This window comes from Diabrotica virgifera, chromosome 7 (assembly GCF_917563875.1).
Source record: "Diabrotica virgifera virgifera chromosome 7, PGI_DIABVI_V3a".
NCBI lineage: Eukaryota > Metazoa > Arthropoda > Insecta > Coleoptera > Chrysomelidae > Diabrotica > Diabrotica virgifera.
Window position 1 is genome coordinate 226,232,447 of NC_065449.1, and position 20,659 is coordinate 226,253,105.

The 20,659-nt window shown below is 35.7% G+C and overlaps 1 protein-coding gene across 3 annotated transcripts in view; it reads right to left on the bottom strand.

Annotated features, from left to right (window-relative positions):
• The window catches only part of LOC114348805 (liprin-alpha-1), a 145,502-nt gene that overhangs the window by 33,250 nt on the left and 91,593 nt on the right, over positions 1-20,659 (bottom strand). For all 3 annotated transcript variants that reach the window (XM_028299298.2, XM_028299286.2, XM_028299291.2), the window contains exons 9-11: positions 15,715-16,431; positions 9,456-9,680; positions 5,750-5,904 (exon numbers count right to left, since the gene is read on the bottom strand). In XM_028299298.2, the coding sequence (XP_028155099.1) occupies positions 5,750-5,904; positions 9,456-9,680; positions 15,715-16,431 (1,097 nt within the window). The remainder of the gene's footprint in view (positions 1-5,749; positions 5,905-9,455; positions 9,681-15,714; positions 16,432-20,659) is intronic.

A 20,659-nucleotide genomic window follows, 5' to 3' on the forward strand; every position in this document is an offset into this window, starting at 1 on the left:
CCATTAGTTATTATATTGAAATGTTCCTTTTTTTATTTTCCCTTCGTATCTCTTTACTTTTCGCTATGGTCATTTTATTCCTTGTCATTGGAGTTTCATTCCACTTATATTTTTTTATTTATACTTTGTGTATCATCGCATTGTTTGCTGTTTGATTTCTCGTAAGAGAGAAAACGTTAAGTTGTCGATTTAGTGAAGAATAAATAAGTTTTTATTTGAAATTCATTAATTTCTCGAGGCTGTACAATAAGCCTCTACGTTGATGAATACGGTTTTGGAAGGTCTATATTTTAAGATTTGATAATAGTAAATCAGAGGGGACCAAATCTTGCTAACTAGGAAACACTTTCCAATAATTCCTACTCAAAATACGCTTTCCACTTCCAGTTGATAAAATTGTCTTGATTGTCTTCAGTAGGGGGATAGCTCTAATTTCTTAACTTCTACTGGGTGTAAAAGAGAAAATATACTAAAGTATAAAAACTAGATTATTTCTACTATGATAAGATCTAAATGAAATATGGTACTATTTTTGTACTATTTGGAGAATAGCCTAATGCTATAAATAATGCTGCATTATTGTAATCCATGGATATATAACAATTAAGATACAGGAGCCAGAAACTAGGGAATATTTTTAAAGGAAACTAGAAATCACCTTCATATTAACAAGCTTTACATTGAATTCTTAGGAACAGAAGAATATTAGTTTTAAACAAACCTTTCTTTTTTCGCAGTTGTTCCTTTTGTTTGAAAAAATATGTACTTACAAAACTGGATAAAATAAAATTGTACAAATGATCATATCGCTTAATAAACTTTTGGTTTGGGATTTGTCTGCTTAGGTACTGTTATACAGGGTGTCCCAAAAGTAGTGGAACGGTGGAATATTTCGCGAACTAAACATCGGATCAAAAAACTGAAAAATACATGTTCAACCATTTTCAAAAATCTATCCAATGACACCAAACACCAACCCCCACTACACCCCCTGGAGGTGGGGTGGAGGGTAACTTTAAAATCTCAAATGGAAACCCCTAGTTTTTCTTGCAGATTTTGATTCGTTACGTAAAAGTAAGCAACTTTTATTCAAGACATTTTTTCGAACTGTGGATAGATGGCGCTATAATTGAGAAAAACGATTTATCCTGATACCATAGGTAAATTATAGAAACGGTCTAATATCTCGAGAAATACACTTCCAAATGAGAAACCAAAAAAAAGGTTTTTAATACTTTTCGAAAACCTATCGAATAACACTAAACATGACCCTCCAAGCCACCCCCTGGAGGTGGGGTGGGGGGTAACTTTAAAATCTTAAATAGCAACCCCCACTTTTTATTACAGATTCGGATTCGTCATGAAAAATTAAGCAAAATTTATTCGAAACATTTTTAAGAATTGTTGATAGATGGCGCTTTAATTGGAAAAATACGATTTATTAGCGCCATCTATCAGCAATTTTAAAAAATGTTTCGAATAAATGTAGCTTAATTTTTCATGACGAATTCGAATCTGCAATAAAAAGTGGAGGTTCCTATTTAAGATTTTAAATTTACCCCCACCCCGTCTCCAGGGGGTGGGTTGGAGGGTCATTTTTGGTGTTTATCGATAGGTCTTCGAAAAATATTAAAAACCTGTTTTTTGGTTTCTCATTCGGAAGTGTATTTCTCGAGATATTAGACCGTTTCTATAATTTACCTATGGTATCAGGATAAATCGTTTTTCCCAATTATAGCGCCATCTATCCACAGTTCGAAAAAATATCTTGAATAAAAGTTGCTTACTTTTACGTAACGAATCCAAATCTGCAAGAAAAACTAGGGGTTTCTATTTGAGATTTTAAAGTTACCCCCCACCCCACCTCTAGGGGGTGTAGTGGGGGTTGGTGTTTGGTGTCTTTGGATAGATTTTTGAAAATGATTGAACACGTATTTTTCAGTTTTTCGATTCGATGTTTAGTTCGCGAAATATTCGACCGTTCCACTACTTTTGGGACACCCTATATTATATATAAGACGGTTAAAAAGAAATATCTATCAGTATCAATTCTTTTAAGAACCTACTCATTCCTCATTCGTAATGGGTTTTTCGCAGGATCTCCAATGGAGATCCAATTAATCCAAGCCGCCTATTTATCCACTATGTCAGCAGAGACCCAGAGTCAGAAACCATCCTACTGTCTGATGCGTCCATTTTCTTTTTATACTTGTAGCCACATACAAAGTCTCCTTGTATATCACATAGGAGGATACTGCTCATGGTTAAGCAGGAGTTGAGTTAAAAGGCTCGTAAAATGATCAAGTGCTCAACCAATATACTCCTGACCACAAGAACAATAGATGAAGGTTGTACCTTTTAGTAGGGTTATAAACGCTATCGACCCTTTCTGCACATACATTAAGCTTACGCCAAAGAGGTGGGTCACACTGGTGCCTCCTCACGTTAGGAGGGGTCGGGCGCCAGGTAGGAGTCCACTTACCTCTTTAATTTGGATTTAGTTATTTTACTTAATTTAAGTAATTATTTAATCTAGGCCTTAAGACGGAAGGTAAGATATGTGTATAGCACTACAATATTATAGCAGTACAATCCCATAAATGGATTTATAAATAAAAAAAATCTTTTCCAGTCTCTGGTAAAAATGATCTCTTATGTTTTACTGTTTTGATCTAAAATATGATTGATGATACTTTCCTTGTACCAGAAAGTTAACATGTACAGATTCAACTTAACCAGATTTCAGTATTAAATTTTGCACATCAGAAATAATTGTTAAATAACACAAATTTAATAAATTGATCCAGTTTTGCAGATGCTTATACTTTTAGAGAAATGTCTCAAAATGCAGAACAGAGAATTAGGCGAAGAGCTTGAATAAATAAAAAAAGTAAGAGCCTATGTAAAAATTGTTTTCTAATATACATCAAGAAGCACATAAATATGTACAAACATTTACAATTTATTATAAACTTATTTGTTTATATGTTTCGCATGTGTCTATGGACTGAGTTATAATCTGTTATTGGTGATCAGGACTCAATCTTGTCATTTTTCGGTGCATTAAGAGCGTAGGCTCAAAGTTTTGGACCAATTATTTTTAAATTAATTCATTTTTCAAATCCTGCGAAAACTAATAAATATTTTTGAAAAATTTAAACGCAGAATGAAAGATTGCATTATTACCGAGGGCCGAAAGTTCCTTAGAATAAACACAAAGTTTCTTTTGAATGAGATATTTGAAATTAAAAATAACACTAAATTTTCCCTTTTTTTTTTTCACCCCTGTAACTTATTAAAATAAACATTATAAAAGTTTTCAGGGACTTTCCGCCCTCGGTAATAATGTAATTTTTCATTCTGCGTTTAAATTTTTCAAAAATACTTATTAGTTTTCTCAGGATTCGAAAAAATGAATGCATTTAAAAAGAATTGGGCCGAAATCATGCGCCTACGCTCTTAAAGAATAGTTGATGTTATATCGCATATTCTAAATTATGTAACATAGAGCAATGAAAAAAATCACAGACAGTAAAAAATTTGGAAGAGGACTATAGAATGAAGGTTAAGGAGAGAGACATCAATAGGGGAAGAAACATTTGATTATATGCCAGGAAAGACAACGGATGCCTTGTTTGCTTTGAGACAGTTGGTAGAGAAATACGGCGAGAAGAAAAGGGAGCTACATTTGGTATTTAGAGATCTTTAGAAGACGTACTACAAAGTTCCCAGACAAGAGCTATGGAGATGTATGAGAGAGAAATGAATTCTTGAGAAGCACCAAAGGCTCGTGAAAGATATGTGTAAGGAAGCCGTAGACCAAAGTAAGAACTTGTGTTTGATTGACCGAAAGTTTTCCAGTGGGAGGTACGGAAGGGGGTTCATTGGTCAATGATCTTTGCAAATATAATCGTGTTAGTGGAGGAGAGCAAAGAAATGTTGAAGGAGAAGTTGGAGGATGGAGAAGAGCTATTGAAGAAGGAGGACTTAAGATTAGCATGTTGAAAATAGAAATAGAAAATAGAGTATAAGTGGTTGGAAAGAACAGAAATGTTTGGGGATATCGAATTTATTGGGCAAAAACTAAACTAAGGGTCGGAATTTAAATATTTTGGCTCCTACATAACGGTAAATTGTCGAGATTGCCTGTATCGAGAAATTGTCCACAGAATACAGGCTGATTGAGTTAACTGGAAGCGCATGATCTGAGTGCTCTGTGGTCGAAAAATCGGAGGACTGAAAAATATATACAAGAGCGTGTTGAGGCCTGATGTGGTGAACAGCGATGAAGTGTGGCCTGCAAAAAGCCGGGGTAACTACAATTTCAAAAAAGGTTCAAGAACAGAGATTGCAATAGTTTCATCACGTCAGGCGTAGAAATGAGCACTGTGTGGGACAAAGGATGGAGCTGTTAGAAGTGGAGGGAAAGGGAGGTAAAGCAAAACCGAAAAGACAATGGAAAGACTGTCTGACAGACGACTTGAAATAGAAAGATGTAAATAAAGAAAACATAATCGGCAGAAATGAGTAGCGAAGAAGAATAAGAAATAGCGACCCCTTAAAAACGAAAAATCTGAGAAAGAAGAAGTACTAATTTTATTCAGGATGAGTCGACCTGGGGCTTGTAGATATTTAAAAATATCTACATGTTTTATTCGGTGATGGGAATCAATCCCTGGCCTTCTACGTGAAAGTCAAACACTCTACCGCCTAAGCCTAAGCTATCCGCATCACAATTCCAGTAAACAAGTTTGAAAAAAAATTGGTAGTACAAATGGAAGTTAAAAAAGCATTTAAAATTGGAAAAAGTATATGTTTAAAATCTCAATGATATACGGCACACCAAGTAGCTCATAAAATTTAGAATATATTTTTTTGTGCACACCAACTATGCTCTACTGTACATTACTCACCCAAAAATGACACTGTCCAAAGCCAACAATTTAACACCTAGTAATTTTGACATGCACTTTAAAGAAATTATATAAAAGATAGCTTATAGTACAGAATATTCTGAAAATTTAGAATATAAAAAGATTTGTATTTAAAGAATAGCGAAGAAAGGTTGGATTAAAACTGAAACCATTTTTATGCGTTTTAAAATAATGAAACAAAATAGAATTCTTTAAATTGAACTGTTTATGCTAATCATATGATTTTGCTTTTTATACTGTTTATGCTAATCATAATCAATATTCTACTTGATGTTTCTATCCGTGAGGAATGTTGGCGATCATCATGGTAATCTCTATCTTGTCTGCAGCAGCGCGAAAAAGCTGCACAGATATTCTGTTTAACTTGGTTCTGAAGTTCTTTAACCAGGAGGATGTTCTTCTTCCTGGACCTCGCTTTCCTACTATTTTTAATTGCAGGATGGCTTTAGGAGAGCATATCTGGATTCATTTCGAATAATGTGTCCAAAGTATTGCAGCTTTCGAGATTTAATAGTGGGCAAAACCTCTCCATTCTCCAGAGAAGACATAGGATCACAGCATTCTTACATTTATGCCGAGAGAGGCCATGGCTCTTGAAGTACGCCCCAATTTGGTTGATGGTAGATGTAGCTTTTCTAGCTCTTATCTTCTGTCTGTTGGCCCATTCTTCATTATTATGGTAAGTTATTTTGGGAATAAATCAATAGATTTAAAAGCTGTTCTAGATCAATTTTAAAACGCATATAAAACATAGGAAAAAAGAGTATGAGAACTATCAACCTGGTAGCAAACTTATAAATATCACAAAAATATACCTTCGCAGTTCCTCTTGACTGTGGGCCAGAGCTTGAGCTACTCGTTCCAATCTTAAGTGACGTGCCGTGAGTGGTGATGCTCCTCCGCCATTAGTACCATCCGCGAGAGACATATCGTCGGCTGTTAATTCGGATGACATCGGTTCTAGTGGCAACTGTCAAATAAAATAGAGTATTATTTAATTTTAATAATTTAAAAGCGGCTTTAGGACAGGTAGATTCACAATAGACAACATTTTCTGTATAACCCAAGTAATAGAAAAAAGGCTGTCCAGTGCCCAAGAGTTGCATTTACTTATGGTAGATCTAACGAAGGCATATGACATGGGTACCCATTAATAAACTATGGGAAGTAGTATATCATACAGGCGCTGAAAGAACTATATTATAGAAACTCAACATTGAAAATTAAAACTGAAAATAATACTAAATGACTAAGGCAAGGATGCTAATGAGGCGGTCAGAGCAACAGTGGCCTAACTCCAAAATCGATGTTTTGAGATAAATGCAATCTTTGCATTCGTATTTCCATTATGCTTATGGGATGGGGCTACAAATTATGTAGCGCCATTTAGCCCAATATAGAGGTAGGTTGTGTAGACCCTTGTTAATCCGCAGATTTAATGTTTTTCCGCTGCTTTTATTGATATATTAATTTAATAGTTATTTAACCAACAAGTGTATTAATAAGGGCTATTAACAATTGAGATATTTTAACGCGTGAACGGAGCGAGCGCGTTAATGTTCGAGATTGTTAATCGCCATTTTAATTCACGAGTTCGTTACAAAACTTTTCCGTCGACCGTACTTTTCAGAAATAGAGATATACCCATCTTTTGATTTTTCAAATACACAGAATTTTAAACAATGAAGTAAATAATGACATACAATGACAGATAGTACTAACAGCGGCTACTTGATTTTAAATTTTTTAGTGGGAATATAAATAGGTATATGTTTGGTTGCCTACACCACAGGTCACTGCCAATCACAGAGCGTTTAATTAATTTATGCAAGCAATGTATGTTGTGTTGCCTATAATGAAATCGTTCATTAATAGAAAATCATTAATTAACCCTTAAACGCCCAAGGGTGGGTAAAAAATGTCCACCTAATGCGTATTCTCTTGTAACATATTTATTACGTGTTTAAAAATTTTCCAAAAATTATTTATTGTTAAAAGACAGCCTTTTATCGAATGTTAAATTGGTTTTACCGATATTTTTGAAAATAAAAGTAATTTCTTGAGTTAAATATGGGTGGGCATAAAAAGTACACACTTTGTAAAACTTGTTACTAAAGGTTTCTATTTAATTTCTCGTTGGTAGGAACATAATTCATATAATTATCGACGTATAATTACATAATCCACATAATTATCCACCAATGAAGAGGCTGAAAGGAAGAATGTGGAGAAAATCGACAAATCTGAATTACTGACTTTTACTGGTTTGTTAATTTTGATGTACATTGTAATTTTGTTGTAAGATTTGTAAATTGTTTATATTAATATTTTAGAAGATGCTGTGTTTATTAAGCATAAGATTCTTAAGGTTAATCCATTTCCAACAACTCTCAATAAATATATTAGCTATTTTCGAGGTGGACATTTTTTACCCACCCTTGGGCGTACATGGAACCTAAAAAAGGTTGGGCGTTTAAGGGTTAATAGGGGTCATTAATCAATGATTTTGAGGGTGTTAAAATTGATCATAAATGGACGGACGGAAAAATGCTTAATGTGTGACAGGCCACTGTTGGTCTGAGCGCCTCCAATGTATCGCCAATATTATTAGGAGGCGGTCGAATATTTCGCGAAATGAACATCGGATCGAAAAACTGAAAAATACTTAAAAAACGAGGAAGACGAAAAGACCCAGATACAAAGTTTACTGTAATAAAATAATTAAAAATAATTGAAATAAAATAATACACAATATTTTAAATCTAAGACTTTTCGTCAAAAGAAACTGCTTTCTGGTTACATCCTGAATCTCCGGCTTTAACAATTTATAAGCACGGATACGACGAATATAGAACAAAGCAAGAAAGGACAACAGTCACGTATCTACTCTCTTTTCGTCTAGGAAAAATGCCGAAAGATAGTTTCGAGTACTCAAAAATCTGAGTAAAGAAGAACAAGCGGGAAAGGCAGTTTTTGTTTCTATTTGATTCAGAGTTGGACCACCATCTCCAGATAACTATTTCTGGATCTCATGCTTCATCGGTGGAGCTATGCAGTCACAACTCTGAATCAAAAATCAACAAGCCTACCTTTTAAGGAAAATCACCGCGATGCAGTAATTCCAGTAATTAAAAGGCAGGCTTGTTAATTTTTGATTCAGAGTTGTGACTGCATCGCTCCACCGATGAAGCATGAGATGCAGAAATAGCTATCTGGAGATGGTGGTCCAACTCTGAATCAAATAGAAACAAAAACTGCCTTTCCCCCTTGAATAATACTGATTCAATATTTTTCAAAATTCAATCAATCAATCGACCAAACACCAAACACGACCTCCCACTCCACCCCCTGAAGGTGGGAGGTTAACTTTAAAATCGTAAGTAGGAATCCCAATGTTTTGCAGATTTGGATTCCTTACGTAAAAATAAGCAACTTTTCGAGACATTTTTTCGAATTATTGATAGATGGCGGTATAATCGGAAAAAACGATTTATCGTGTTACCCTCCTAGGTAAATTAACCCTTAAACGCCCAACCTTTTATAGGTTTCATGTAAGCCCAAGGGTGGGTAAAAAATGTCCAACTCGACAATAGCTAATATATTTATTGAGAGTTGTTACAAATGTTAGAAAATGAATTAAACAGAAGAAATGGAAAGAATCTTATGCATAGTAAACACAGCATCTTCTAAAATATTAATATAAACGATGTACAAACCTTACAACAAAATTTGTACATCAAAATTAACATTCCAGTAAAAGCCAGTAATTCAGATTTGTCGATTTTTTCGACATTCTTCCTTTACGTCCTCATTAGTGTGGCGAATAATTATGTCGATTATGTAATTATACGTCGATAATTATGTGCATTATGTTTCTGCCAACGAGAAATTATATAGAAACCTTTACCCAAGGGTGGACTTTTTGTGCCCGCTCATATTTTGAATTCAAGATATTACTTTTATTTTTAAAAATATCGGCAGAACCAAATTAACATTCGATAAAGGGTCGTCTTTTTAACAATAAATAATTTTTGAAAACTTTTGGAACACGTAATGAATATGTTATAAGGAAATACGCATTAGGTGGACATTTTTTATCCACCCTTGGGCGTTTAAGGGTTAAAGAAACGGTCTAATATCTCGAGAAATACACTTCCAAGTGAAAAATTAAAGACACTTTTTAATATTTTTCAAAAACCTACCGACTGACACCAAGCACGACCCCCCCCCCATTCTACCCTCTAGAGGTGGGGTGGGGTTAACTTTAATTTTAAATAGGAACCGCCATTTTTATTGCAGTGATTCCTCATGAGAAATTACCTATTTGGTATGACGAACCCTTCAAGCTCACTAACTAAATTCAGACTGAAGCTAGAGGAATACAACATTACAAATTAGATACGTGAAGGGAGCTAAAAACGTTAAAACAGATGCCCTATCGCAAATATATGTTACATTAGAAGACCTCAGAGAGCTACATGAGGACACAATAGAACATATTTATTACAGAATTATACTTACGGTGTGGTATTTTTGAAGATAATCCCTTTGTGGTGAATGGTGTGATTTAGGTGTAGATCTACCGCTAACAGGTGGACTTTGACGTTCCATGCTTCTCCCTCGTGTTAAAAGATTAACGTGTTCCATACTTCCTACGCGCGATTCCAATTCCTCCGCTCTTGCTTCTGTATTCTGCTTTTCTTCTTGTATTAGCCTAATTTCGTTATTGATGGCGTCTAGTTGTTCCTAGCAATACAAAAGATACTTTGTTAATGATTATCTATCTTGCAATTTTAGTGATTTCATTTTTTGGAGAAACAGAAACTATAAAAAAGTTTGGTATAACACATAAAAAAGGAAATCAGTTAGAATGTGGAAACTACCGTGGAATCACGCTGCTGAATGCAGCATACAAAATAATGTCCAACGTCATTTATGAAAGACTTAAACCACACGCTGAAAAAATAGTTGGCAAATACCAAAGTGGCTTCTGTAGACAGAAGTCAACAATAGACCAGATATTTGTTCTGCGACAGATCCTCGAAAAAACAAGTGAACATAACATCGACACACATCATCTCTTCATAGACTTCGAAAGCGCATATGGCAATATAAACCGAGAATTCTTAATAAAAGCAATGAAAGAATTTAATATACCAACACAACTAATGGAACTGATAAAAGAATATCTAAAAGTAGAAAGTAAAATCCGGATAAAAAACGAACTAACGGAAACAATAGATGTGAAAAAGGGACTACGCCAGGGAGACGCTCTATCATGCATCTTGTTCAACATCGTACTCGAGAAAATATTGATGGACACAACAGTCAATATTCGAGGAACAATCATTAATAAAAGCGTGCAAATACTAGCATTTGCAGATGATGTTGACATAATCGCAAGATCAAGAAGAGAAATGATAGAGGCATTAAATCAAATAGAACGAGCTGCACAAAATAGTGGCCTTAAAATCAACCAGAACAAAACAAAATATATGCAGGTAAGTAAAAACGCAGAAATAAGGCAGCCACAAAATATAACAATAGGAGAATACAACATTGAGGGGGTAAAAAACTTTACATACTTGGGATCCCTAGTCACTTCTGATAATAACGTTGCGGAGGAAGTGAAGAGGCGAATATCGAATATTTATTGCCAATAAAAGTTACCATGGCTTAATTCGGCAACTAAGGTCAGATAACGTCGCAAGAAAAACAAAATACCAAATATACAAAACCTTAATAAAACCGGTACTCACATACGGCTCAGAAACCTGGACACTCACTAAAAGAGAGGAAACATTGCTAGCCACCTTTGAAATAAAAATCTTGCGACACATATATAAGGGCACAACAGAAAACGGAATTTGGCGAAGAAGGTACAACTTTGAACTATACAAAATATACCAGGATCCGGATATCATAACATTCATTAAAATAGGATGGCTGCGTTGGATGGGACATGTAGAAAGAATGGAAGAAGGCGAAATACCATACAAAATATTCAAACAGATGCCAGTAGGAAAAAGAACAAGAGGAAGACCGAAGCTGAGATATTTAGAACAAATAGAAAATGGTATACTTAATAACCTTAAAAATAAAAAACTGAAGAAAAAAAGCACGAAACAGATCAGAATGGAGAAGAATCCTGAAACAGGCCAAGGCCCAGAAAGGGTTGTCGAGCCAGTGGTGATGGTGATAACACCAAAGTAACCAGAATTTTGATTCTTCTAAAGACTACAGTGGGATTAAAGTTTTAGTCTTTAGAATGTTTTAAAATAGGGAGTAGACTAGGTGAAGTCATTAAATGATGAATGCAATTCGAAAATTGCATACGAAAGCTGCGATCTTCACCTTTAAAACTCATTTTGATTTTTGTCGATAGGACACTCTGATCAAGAGATATCGAATTTTTACCGTCAATTTAATACAATTCTATTTAAGAAGCTGATTTTATGAAACCAGGTTTATGTAACAGAAATCTGTTGATGCATATTCGCAAGAAAGTCCTGAAATGTTATGTGTGGCCTATGCTATTATATGGGTGTGAGATATGGACATTAAAATCCACAATGCTTAACAAATTGAAAGCATTCAAATTGTTGTGTTATCGACGGATCCTAAAATATCGTGGGTGTCGTGTACTTCCAATGAAGATGTTCTTAAAATAATATTAAGAACGTCTGCTCATAAAATCATAAAGAGGAGAAAAATAATAAGATGAGAATAATAATTCATCCACATAATTAGATGACGTAAATACCATCTGTTTCGTTGAATTTTCATAAGAGAGTTCCTGTCTCCCCCAAAATCCGTGAGACTGACCTTTTTCGAGGTGTGGGACTTGGCACTAGATGCTTTACCCACCTGGGGTACATGTCCTTGTGTTTTGGTACTCGCCATTGTGGTTTAAAACACCACGCTTGCCATGCGGGTTGGTGAGTTTGTTATCAGCCGCCCACCCTGGGTCAGACGCTGTTTGTAGCCGCCCACTCTGGGTCAGACGCTGTTTGTAGCCGCCCACTCTGAGTCAGACGCTCTGTTTATTTGTATATTAACCCTAAAATGAGGGGTCGCCACATCGGTCATACACGCCGTATCAAAGATCTTCTTTTTCGCCGTGGTTACCGTTGTGGTCTTCATCTGTAACCCTAGACAAGGGACCCTAAGCAGGTTCTAATTCGCCGGGCCAGGGAATTCCTGGAATCTACGGAGGCAGGGATTGATTCACTTTCTGTAATAGGACTGTCTAAAAAAAGTTCCTACCCGCTACCCGCCCTACCCGGTGGAATAAAATTATTATAGAGTGGAGACCATGGACATACAAACGAAAGAGAGGGAGACCACAGATGAGATGGGTAAATGACATAAAACACCAAACCGGCTCATAATGGATGCACATGGCTCAGGATAGAGAAACATGGAAGAGCGAAGGGGAGGCCTATGTCCAATATTGGATGTTGCAGGGCTGATAGATATATAGATAGAAATACCTTCTGAACAACCCTCCTAGAATAATCCTTGTGTCACAACCTGTGGGAAGTAAAAATAGGAGTAGGCCAAAACTCCATGGAAGGATGGTCTAGATGGGAATGGTAGAAAAATAGGCGCAGCAAACTGGCAACAGTTGGCAATGGATAGAACTGACTGGTGTAATAGACTTGGGAAGGTCAAGGTTCTTTTATAGGGCTGTAGCACCATTAATGATGAAATGCCATCTACTTCGCCTTATAATGCAAGGAAAAGTTGAGGGAAAGAGATGGATTGGTCGAAAGAATCTTTCAATGCTGCGTAACATTAAACCACTGTGATTCCACAGTAGAAAAATTATTTCGTAAAGCAGTCGATAAAGCAAAGTTTCAGGAAATTGTAAATATAATTGAATGAAAGGACAATGAACATGAAATAACAGAAACAATAAAAGAAGAATGGGGAAAATTTAAAAATGCGATGATAAAAACAGCTAAATCAATATGTGGAACTACAAGAAATAACAACAGAGGGAAACGAACATTTTGGTGGAACGATGAAGTGAAAAGAGAAATAAAAGAAAAGAAGAAATTATGGAAAGAATACATACAAGACAAAACACAACAAAAATATGAAAATTATAAGACAAAGAACAAAAGTTAAAGAGATAGTTAAGAAAGAAAAAAAGAAAAGTTGGGAAAAATTCGGAGAAAAAATGGAAGAAAACAGCACAGAAAACGTAAAATTATTTTATAGAACACTGAAAAACCTAAGAAGCAACAAAGAAACGAAACTGAAACAAATAATGAACAAGGAAGGAACGATAATAAACGACGATAAAACAATAATGGACAGATGGAGGGAACATTTCCAGCTGATACTGAATGGAAATCAACCGAATACAATGGAGACGGAAAGCCACATCAAAAGAGTATCCATGAGAAACACGGAAAATCCAGAAACTATAGAACAGAAGAACTGGAAGAAGCAATAAGAAAAATAAAGATTGGAAAAGCACCAGGAAGCGATGAAGTAGCAACAGAAATGATGAAATATATAGGAGTAAAAGCAAAAGAAAAAATGTTATACATATATAACCTAATATGGAAGAGAAAAGTAATACCCAGAGAATGGACAAATGCAGTGATTATACCTATATACAAGAAAGGAAACACAAGAGACTGTAAGAACTATAGAGGTATATCACTACTATGTGTAGCAGCAAAAGTATACGAAACCATAATAGAAAGGAAAATCAGAAAAGAAATAGAACACAAATTAGAGGACGTACAAAGTGGATTCAGGAAAGGACACAACGCACAAGACCATATATTCACCATGCAACAAGTAATAGAAAAAGCCTTAAAGAAAAATAGAGAAATATATCTAAGCTTTATAGACATGGAAAAAGCATTCGACTCAGTCAAAAGAAAAGATATATGGGAAAGCCTAAAGAAGAAACACGTAAGTGAAGAACTGATAGAAGCAACAAAAAGTATATACATGAAAACAACAAATACAGTAAGAATGTTAAAAATACAGTCCGAACCATTTGAAACAACTCAAGGAGTTAGACAAGGGGGAAGTCTCAGCCCAGTGCTATTCATAAATGTAATAGATGAGATAGTGAAAGAATGTAAGAAAACTTTCAGGAACTTTTTAGGAACAGTAATCAACAACAAAGGAGACATCGAGGACGATCTTAACAACAGAATGGAAAACACAGGAAAACTATTCCAAGCACTAAATAGAGGATTCCTTAATAACAAAGAAATATCAACTAAGACCAAGATAACAATATACAAAACAATGTATAGACCTACGGTGACATATGGAGCAGAAAATTGGATATTAAACAAAAGACAGCAGAGCAGAATTCAGGCAGCAGAGATGAAATACCTCAGAAGAACGATCGGAGTAAAAAGAACTGATAGAATCAGAAATGAAGAAATAAGAGAAAGACTTAAAATCAAACCGATACTCGACTCAATCAAGGAGAAAAAATTGGCATGCTTCGAACATCTAACCCGGATGGACAATAATAGACAAGTAAAAAGAGTGTGGGACGCCAAACAAATAGGGAAGAACAGAAGAGGAAAGCCCATTAAAGAATGGAACAGTGACATCTCGCAGATACTGCAGAGTAAGGGTAAGACTTGGCAGGAAGCAATATAGATGGCATCCAATAGGAAGGAATGGAGAGAGTTCGTTAAGAGCTAGGACACCTCAGAAGATTGTAAAATATTGTAATTAATGTAATTGTATTATAAACGGCCCAACACCGAAAAGTACAAATGGGTCTACTGATTAAATAAAGTAAAGTAAGTAAATATATAATGACCGCCAAAGTCTAAATACGGAGACAGCACCAAAAGAAGAAGAATAATAATAATATCGTTTGGCATTTTTGCCGGGGAGATCCTTTCGGGCAGGTTACGGTCCCAATTGCATCTTTAACCTTGTTTCAGATAACTAGTGACGATGCACACTAGCCTACGAGGATCGACTGCTTTACGTGTCCTCCGAAACTTGGTGAAGGGCCGTATAATTTTTAGAAATTAAATTTTTTTCGGTGCCGAGAACTGAACTCGTACGTTTCGGCTTGATATGCCGTATCTAACAGCTGAGCTACGGCCTCCACTTGGACTACTTAGAAGACAAATGACTTCACATAGGAAATTACAGATTTACTACCCCTCGAAACTACACGTTTTCTGTAACTTGTTCCGTCTTCTTATGGTTTAGTTAATTTTAGTTTTTTCGATTTTATTCTACGATGTAAATTCATATCAGACTATTATTAAATTTTGGGTAAATGTAAATTATTTTCCAGAAATCTCTTAAAAGATTAAAATACATTCATTCTTACCCATAGTTCTGTGTAACATTTTGTATTCATAATCCTCTTTAGAAAGTAGGTATTTGGAAAGTTGTGCGAGGCAGGCGATATTGCAGCTTCTTAGAAGGACAGTGATGATGATTTGTTAATTACGTTTTTTCCAAAGTGAAATTTTGTAGGACAGATAGAGACATTTTTGCTTTCCCCACCACCCGGGATTTCTGGTCGAGAGCTTTTTGTAATTTTAGTAGTAGTAGTAGCGAGCAAAACTTAGATCTGTAAGCACGTATAGCAATCAATAAAGAGTTCTACAGAAAAGTGTCGTAATGTTATTTTAATTCGCTAAAGTAATATTTAATAGCAATCGTGAATCAAACAGTAACTTTTGTAAAAAAAATTATGAAATATAATAATATATCTAACCATTTGAATATAATAGTTATTTTTGAATGCGTACTAAATATGGCCTACCTGAAGCATCATAGCTAAAGTTTGAGCGTCGGTGTGACCTCCCGGAGATAACATATCCTGCGTGCTGAAAATACTCTCCGCATCGTCTCCTTCAGCGTCGCTAGATACATCGAAAGCTTGTTGAACGTTGGCCAGCACGTGAGCCTGCTGCAACTTCTCCCATTCCTGCTCGCTCATCGATCGCGAAGCAAACGGTATCTTTGGTTCTTCGTCGATGGGGGTTCGGCTCTTAGCTGCTCTACGAGGCAAGGAATGACTGTCGAAACTGGAATGACTCGCGCTTCGAGAGAAACTACTCGGATCTACCGCGTTCGGTGACAGCGATCTAGTGAGAGCGTCGGTCTGCTGGATATTGTAGGCGATTTCCTGCTGAAGCATTTGTCTTTTAACGTTATCAATTTCTAACCTAGATTTAGCTAATTCTTTCATAATTTCCGACTTTTGACAGTCCAACTCTTCTAACATCTTCCTAGTCTTTTCCAAATCTTGAGTGAGGCTGTTCTTTTCTTGCAGAGCGTGCATTCGTTCTTTGAGATGTTCTTGTAGCCTTTCGTTCGATTCGGAAAGGAGTTTGTCTACGGTTGATGACAGTCGCGAGTTGTGTTCCTCGTTCATTTTTAGTCTTTGGTTGAGGCGGATCAATTCGGCGTTTTTTTCGTCTAAGTTAGCTTCTAGTCTTTGAATTCGGTCCTCTGCAGATCCATGTCTTTCTTGAGCCTGTAAAAAATAAATTATCAAAAACGGCAGTTAGTACATTTTTTATAAGAAAAATGAAATAATCCTTCAGTAAAGCTTAAAACTCATTATTTTTTGCCACCAACAGTTTTGATACTGACCATGAAAACTACTAAAGAGCCTACAAGAAAAAACATAATGACCTTGCTTTTTTTTTAACTATACAGACGCAACGATACTGTAAAAAAACTTAATGAGAGTTATTGACTGGCCACAAAGGTGTAAAATTAACGTAACCAGACAGTATATATAGTTCATCGTGTTCGGTAAGAAGTATCAGAAAATAAACACGAAATCAAATTTTAAGGAAATACGATCTCGAAGGAAGCGAAATCTCAAGGTGAGTCCAGACCGAAGACAAGTTTCCATTTCAGTAAGTGTCAATTCTTCAGTTTCATACAGCAGGATGCTGAAGAGATAAAAATGCAATAAATGAATTTTTCAGGAAACTCTTAGCGCTTTGTTGGTTAATACATTTTACATCTTCTTTTGACGTTCTACCTTATTTCTATTCTGCTTTTTATTTCCTGGGGTATAAGTCAAACTTCTCATTCACCCAACAGCCCAAATATTTGTATGATTGTACGCTCTTTAACCAAAGTAAAAGACGCAGGAGAACATGCTGCCAAATTAAAATGGAGCTTCGCAGGACACAACGCCCGACTGAAGGATAAAAGATGGAATCACGAAATACAACAATGGAGACCGCGGTTAGCAAGAAGTAGAGGAAGGTCATAAATGAGATGGGCTGATGACATAAAGAAGTTTGGTGGACACAACTGGAAACAGGTGGCGCAAACTAGACAACACTGGATTGAATTGGGGGAAGCCTATGTCTAAAGTTGGATTACTGAAGGCTGAAAAAGAAGAAGAACCCTCTTCATTATTTCTCCAGTAAGTCAATCAACTGTAAAACAATTTACCATCGAATATAGATATATTATAGAAAATACTAGAGGAATCATGTGTCAATGTAAAGTTGAGCAGCACATCCACATTATGAGAAAGCTGAACTAAATAGACACAAAGTATTCAAAATAGACTAGTAGACAAGTATTCAAAGACAAACAATCAAGAAGCACTTACAGTGGCTATAAAGTTAACGAGCTATAAAAGTAAGCCAAGTATTTCAGCCTAGAGATTTTGTCGACCTACGAAAAGGAATCGTCCAGGATTTAGCCAAAGAGAGCCACAAACAACCAAATAAGATACCGAGGAAGACACAGTGGAGAGCAGGAAGAAATTAAAACAATATACATATTGTCATATATTGAGAAGATGTTCAAGTCTTATCGAGTATGTATATAAAAATCTAAGTATTCCAGGTACCCTAGATGCAGACAAAAGAACAACCAAAATATTCGTCAATAAAGCCAGGGATGCGCCAAGGTGATATCTTTTGTTTGAAATTTTATACCTTACCCCTGGAAGAGTCTTTAAAACTTGTAATGGCGAAATTAGGGCATTAATATAGGTGGCATTGTAACGATATGATACCACGGCAAGCGATGAGCTGGTCTACCAGAGACGACCGTAGGAGTGTCCGTGTTGGCGCATTCCTTCTTCATAACACCGCTGGAGGAAACTGAAGGAGAAGTGGCATCGAGAGCATATTTAAGACGAGCCAGGAGAACGAGAAAATCAGTTGTTGCTAACGTGTTGAATTAGCAATAGCCCGATTGGCAGAGATGCACCGTATTTGAGGTGGAACTGTGCCTAGACGGACGCCAGCGTAGTGACTTGGCGTCCACCGTAACCGTTACCGCAGAAACTGTATATAATTATCTTAAATATATTTACTTTATTTTTAACCTTTGTTTTACTGAGTCTGTCGTCTTGAAAGAGCTACCCGTTACAGCGTTTGTCTAAATCACCTGAGATTTGCAAACGATATAGTCCTTATACGCAACAAAACGGATATTAAAAGTATGAATAAATAGTTATATCAAGCATTATCATCAATCAGCCTTGATTTGTTCATTGCTGAACATAGGCCTCCTCTAGATTTTTCCACCTATTTATGTTCTGCGCTTCTGCTATCCACTTGGTCACAATTCTTTTGAAGTCGTCGATCCATCGTGTTGGTGGTCTTTCCCGGCTTCGATAGTCTGCCGTGGTCTACACTCAAGTAATTTTGTCTGGCCACCTACCGTCTTTCATTCTTGCAACATGTCCCAACCATCTCCATTTTGCCTTGTAATACGTTCGAAATAAGCAACGATACGTTATCTATTTCTGAAGCTTATTCCAAGCAGTGACCTCTCCATTTTACGTTGTGTAAATTTTACGTCCTTAATTTAGAATAATATTTTTATGAGAGTTAAGGTTTCTGCTCCATATGTGAGGACTGGTGGACACACTGGTTGAAAGTTTCCTTTTCAAATAGATTGTGACATATTTTTAAAACACGCTTCTCATTTTTCCAAATGCAGTCGAACCTAAACTTACTCTTCTTGAGTAACTCACATGTCAGGTTCTCTCGCGTTAATCTTACTTCGTATCCAAATACACATATCTTTCTACAATGTATACGGGCGATTTCTGGAACGAGATCCAGAGTTGTAGCATAACTCCTAAGCTTCTTAGGCTTCTCCTAAGTCGTCTGCGACTCCACGACCAATCTAGGCTGCGCAAGGCACTCCTAAGTTTCGTTCGCTAACTGAACACGTACGGGAGTGTCTTGACGAAGACGGGTGGTTTTAGTTGGTAGGCAGGGTAACAGGAGGGCATCCGTTTGCAGGATCTCCCTACACGGGGGAAAATGGACTCGGATGTTTTCCTCTATTCTGAATCCAACACACGCCAAGTATGGTACGGTGTTTAGAACATTTCCACCCAAAAAAAAGTCGTCTGCGATGGGAACAATGTCATCGGCATATCAGAGATGATTTAATTTCTGTCCATCGATGTTAATACTCTTTCGAGTCACACTCTAATCATTTATATGCGTACTCTAAGACTGTTATAAATAGTTTTGGCGATAAAGTATCTCATTGCCGCTCCCCTTTGCCAATTTTTATGTTGTCAGTCATGCAAAGAAGCATCTAAGCATGTCCTCGGCTTCTTTTATATTTTCTTGTTTTCTGTTTTGTTTTATTCGTCTTATCCATCGGTTCTAGCTAAGTAGTCCAGGGCGCATCTTTTTGAGATGGACGTTGAAAGGTGACTCATATTTTTTTGCAGAAATTGCTTGGAATTAACTCATATAATAATAATTAAGTTATCCTCCCACTCAAAAATGTTTAAATAATCAAAATGTCAAAAAATTAAGGAAAAAATTCGATTTTTTTCGTCGTTTTTTGATTATAACTTTGAAAGTATATATTTCTGAGAAAAGTTGTACTGACATAAAAGTTGCGTAATTAAATTTCCTACAATATAGGATTATTTAAATATTTTAAAAATTGTCACCCTTGTAGAAAAATAGCAATAATTGCGAAAAAAACATAAAACACAAGTATTCGCATTTGACGTTTTTCAACTATTTTTGCTACACTTAGGATCTTCATATTTTACCTAGACATACTATATGATATAATAAAACAACACAGTAAATTTCATTAAGATCGGTTCAATAGATTTTGCAATCCAGCTTTCGCAAAAAAAATTCATTTTTTCAAAATGTTGCAGCACTGAAAATAAAGCAGATAGCAAGTTAAAGTTTTTCTTATATATAGAAGATTACTGTCCCTTTCATTTACAATTTGCAAAATTAAAATCGGTTAACAACCACGGCGTCAGGAATTTTTTTAAAGAAACATTAATTTTTGGTGCTACGGCGCAGGACAGCGGTGTTCGATTCACACAAGTTGATTTCCACCAAAATTTCTTCCAATCTTTATCTAATATATTATTTTCTTACGCTATATTTTACTGTATTTTAATATTTTAATTCCACAAAAATCAAACTTATTTGATTATTGTTTGTGAAATAGTGTTTAAACAATTGCATATGTTTAAAAATAATAAACTTTTATACTCTAAGTTAAAATATATGAACAAAGAAAGTTTTTGCTAAAAAAATGTAATTTCAAAGGACAGAGTACGTGTTTTTATTTTGCAATAAACAAATTTATTTATTTGTATCGAAATGTACTAAAAATTAAAATTTATCAATCATTATCAAAGGTCACTGGAATGCCCAATCAGAGCAAACGTATCCGCTGTCCTGCGCGTAGCACCAAAAATTAATGTTTATTTAAAAAAATTC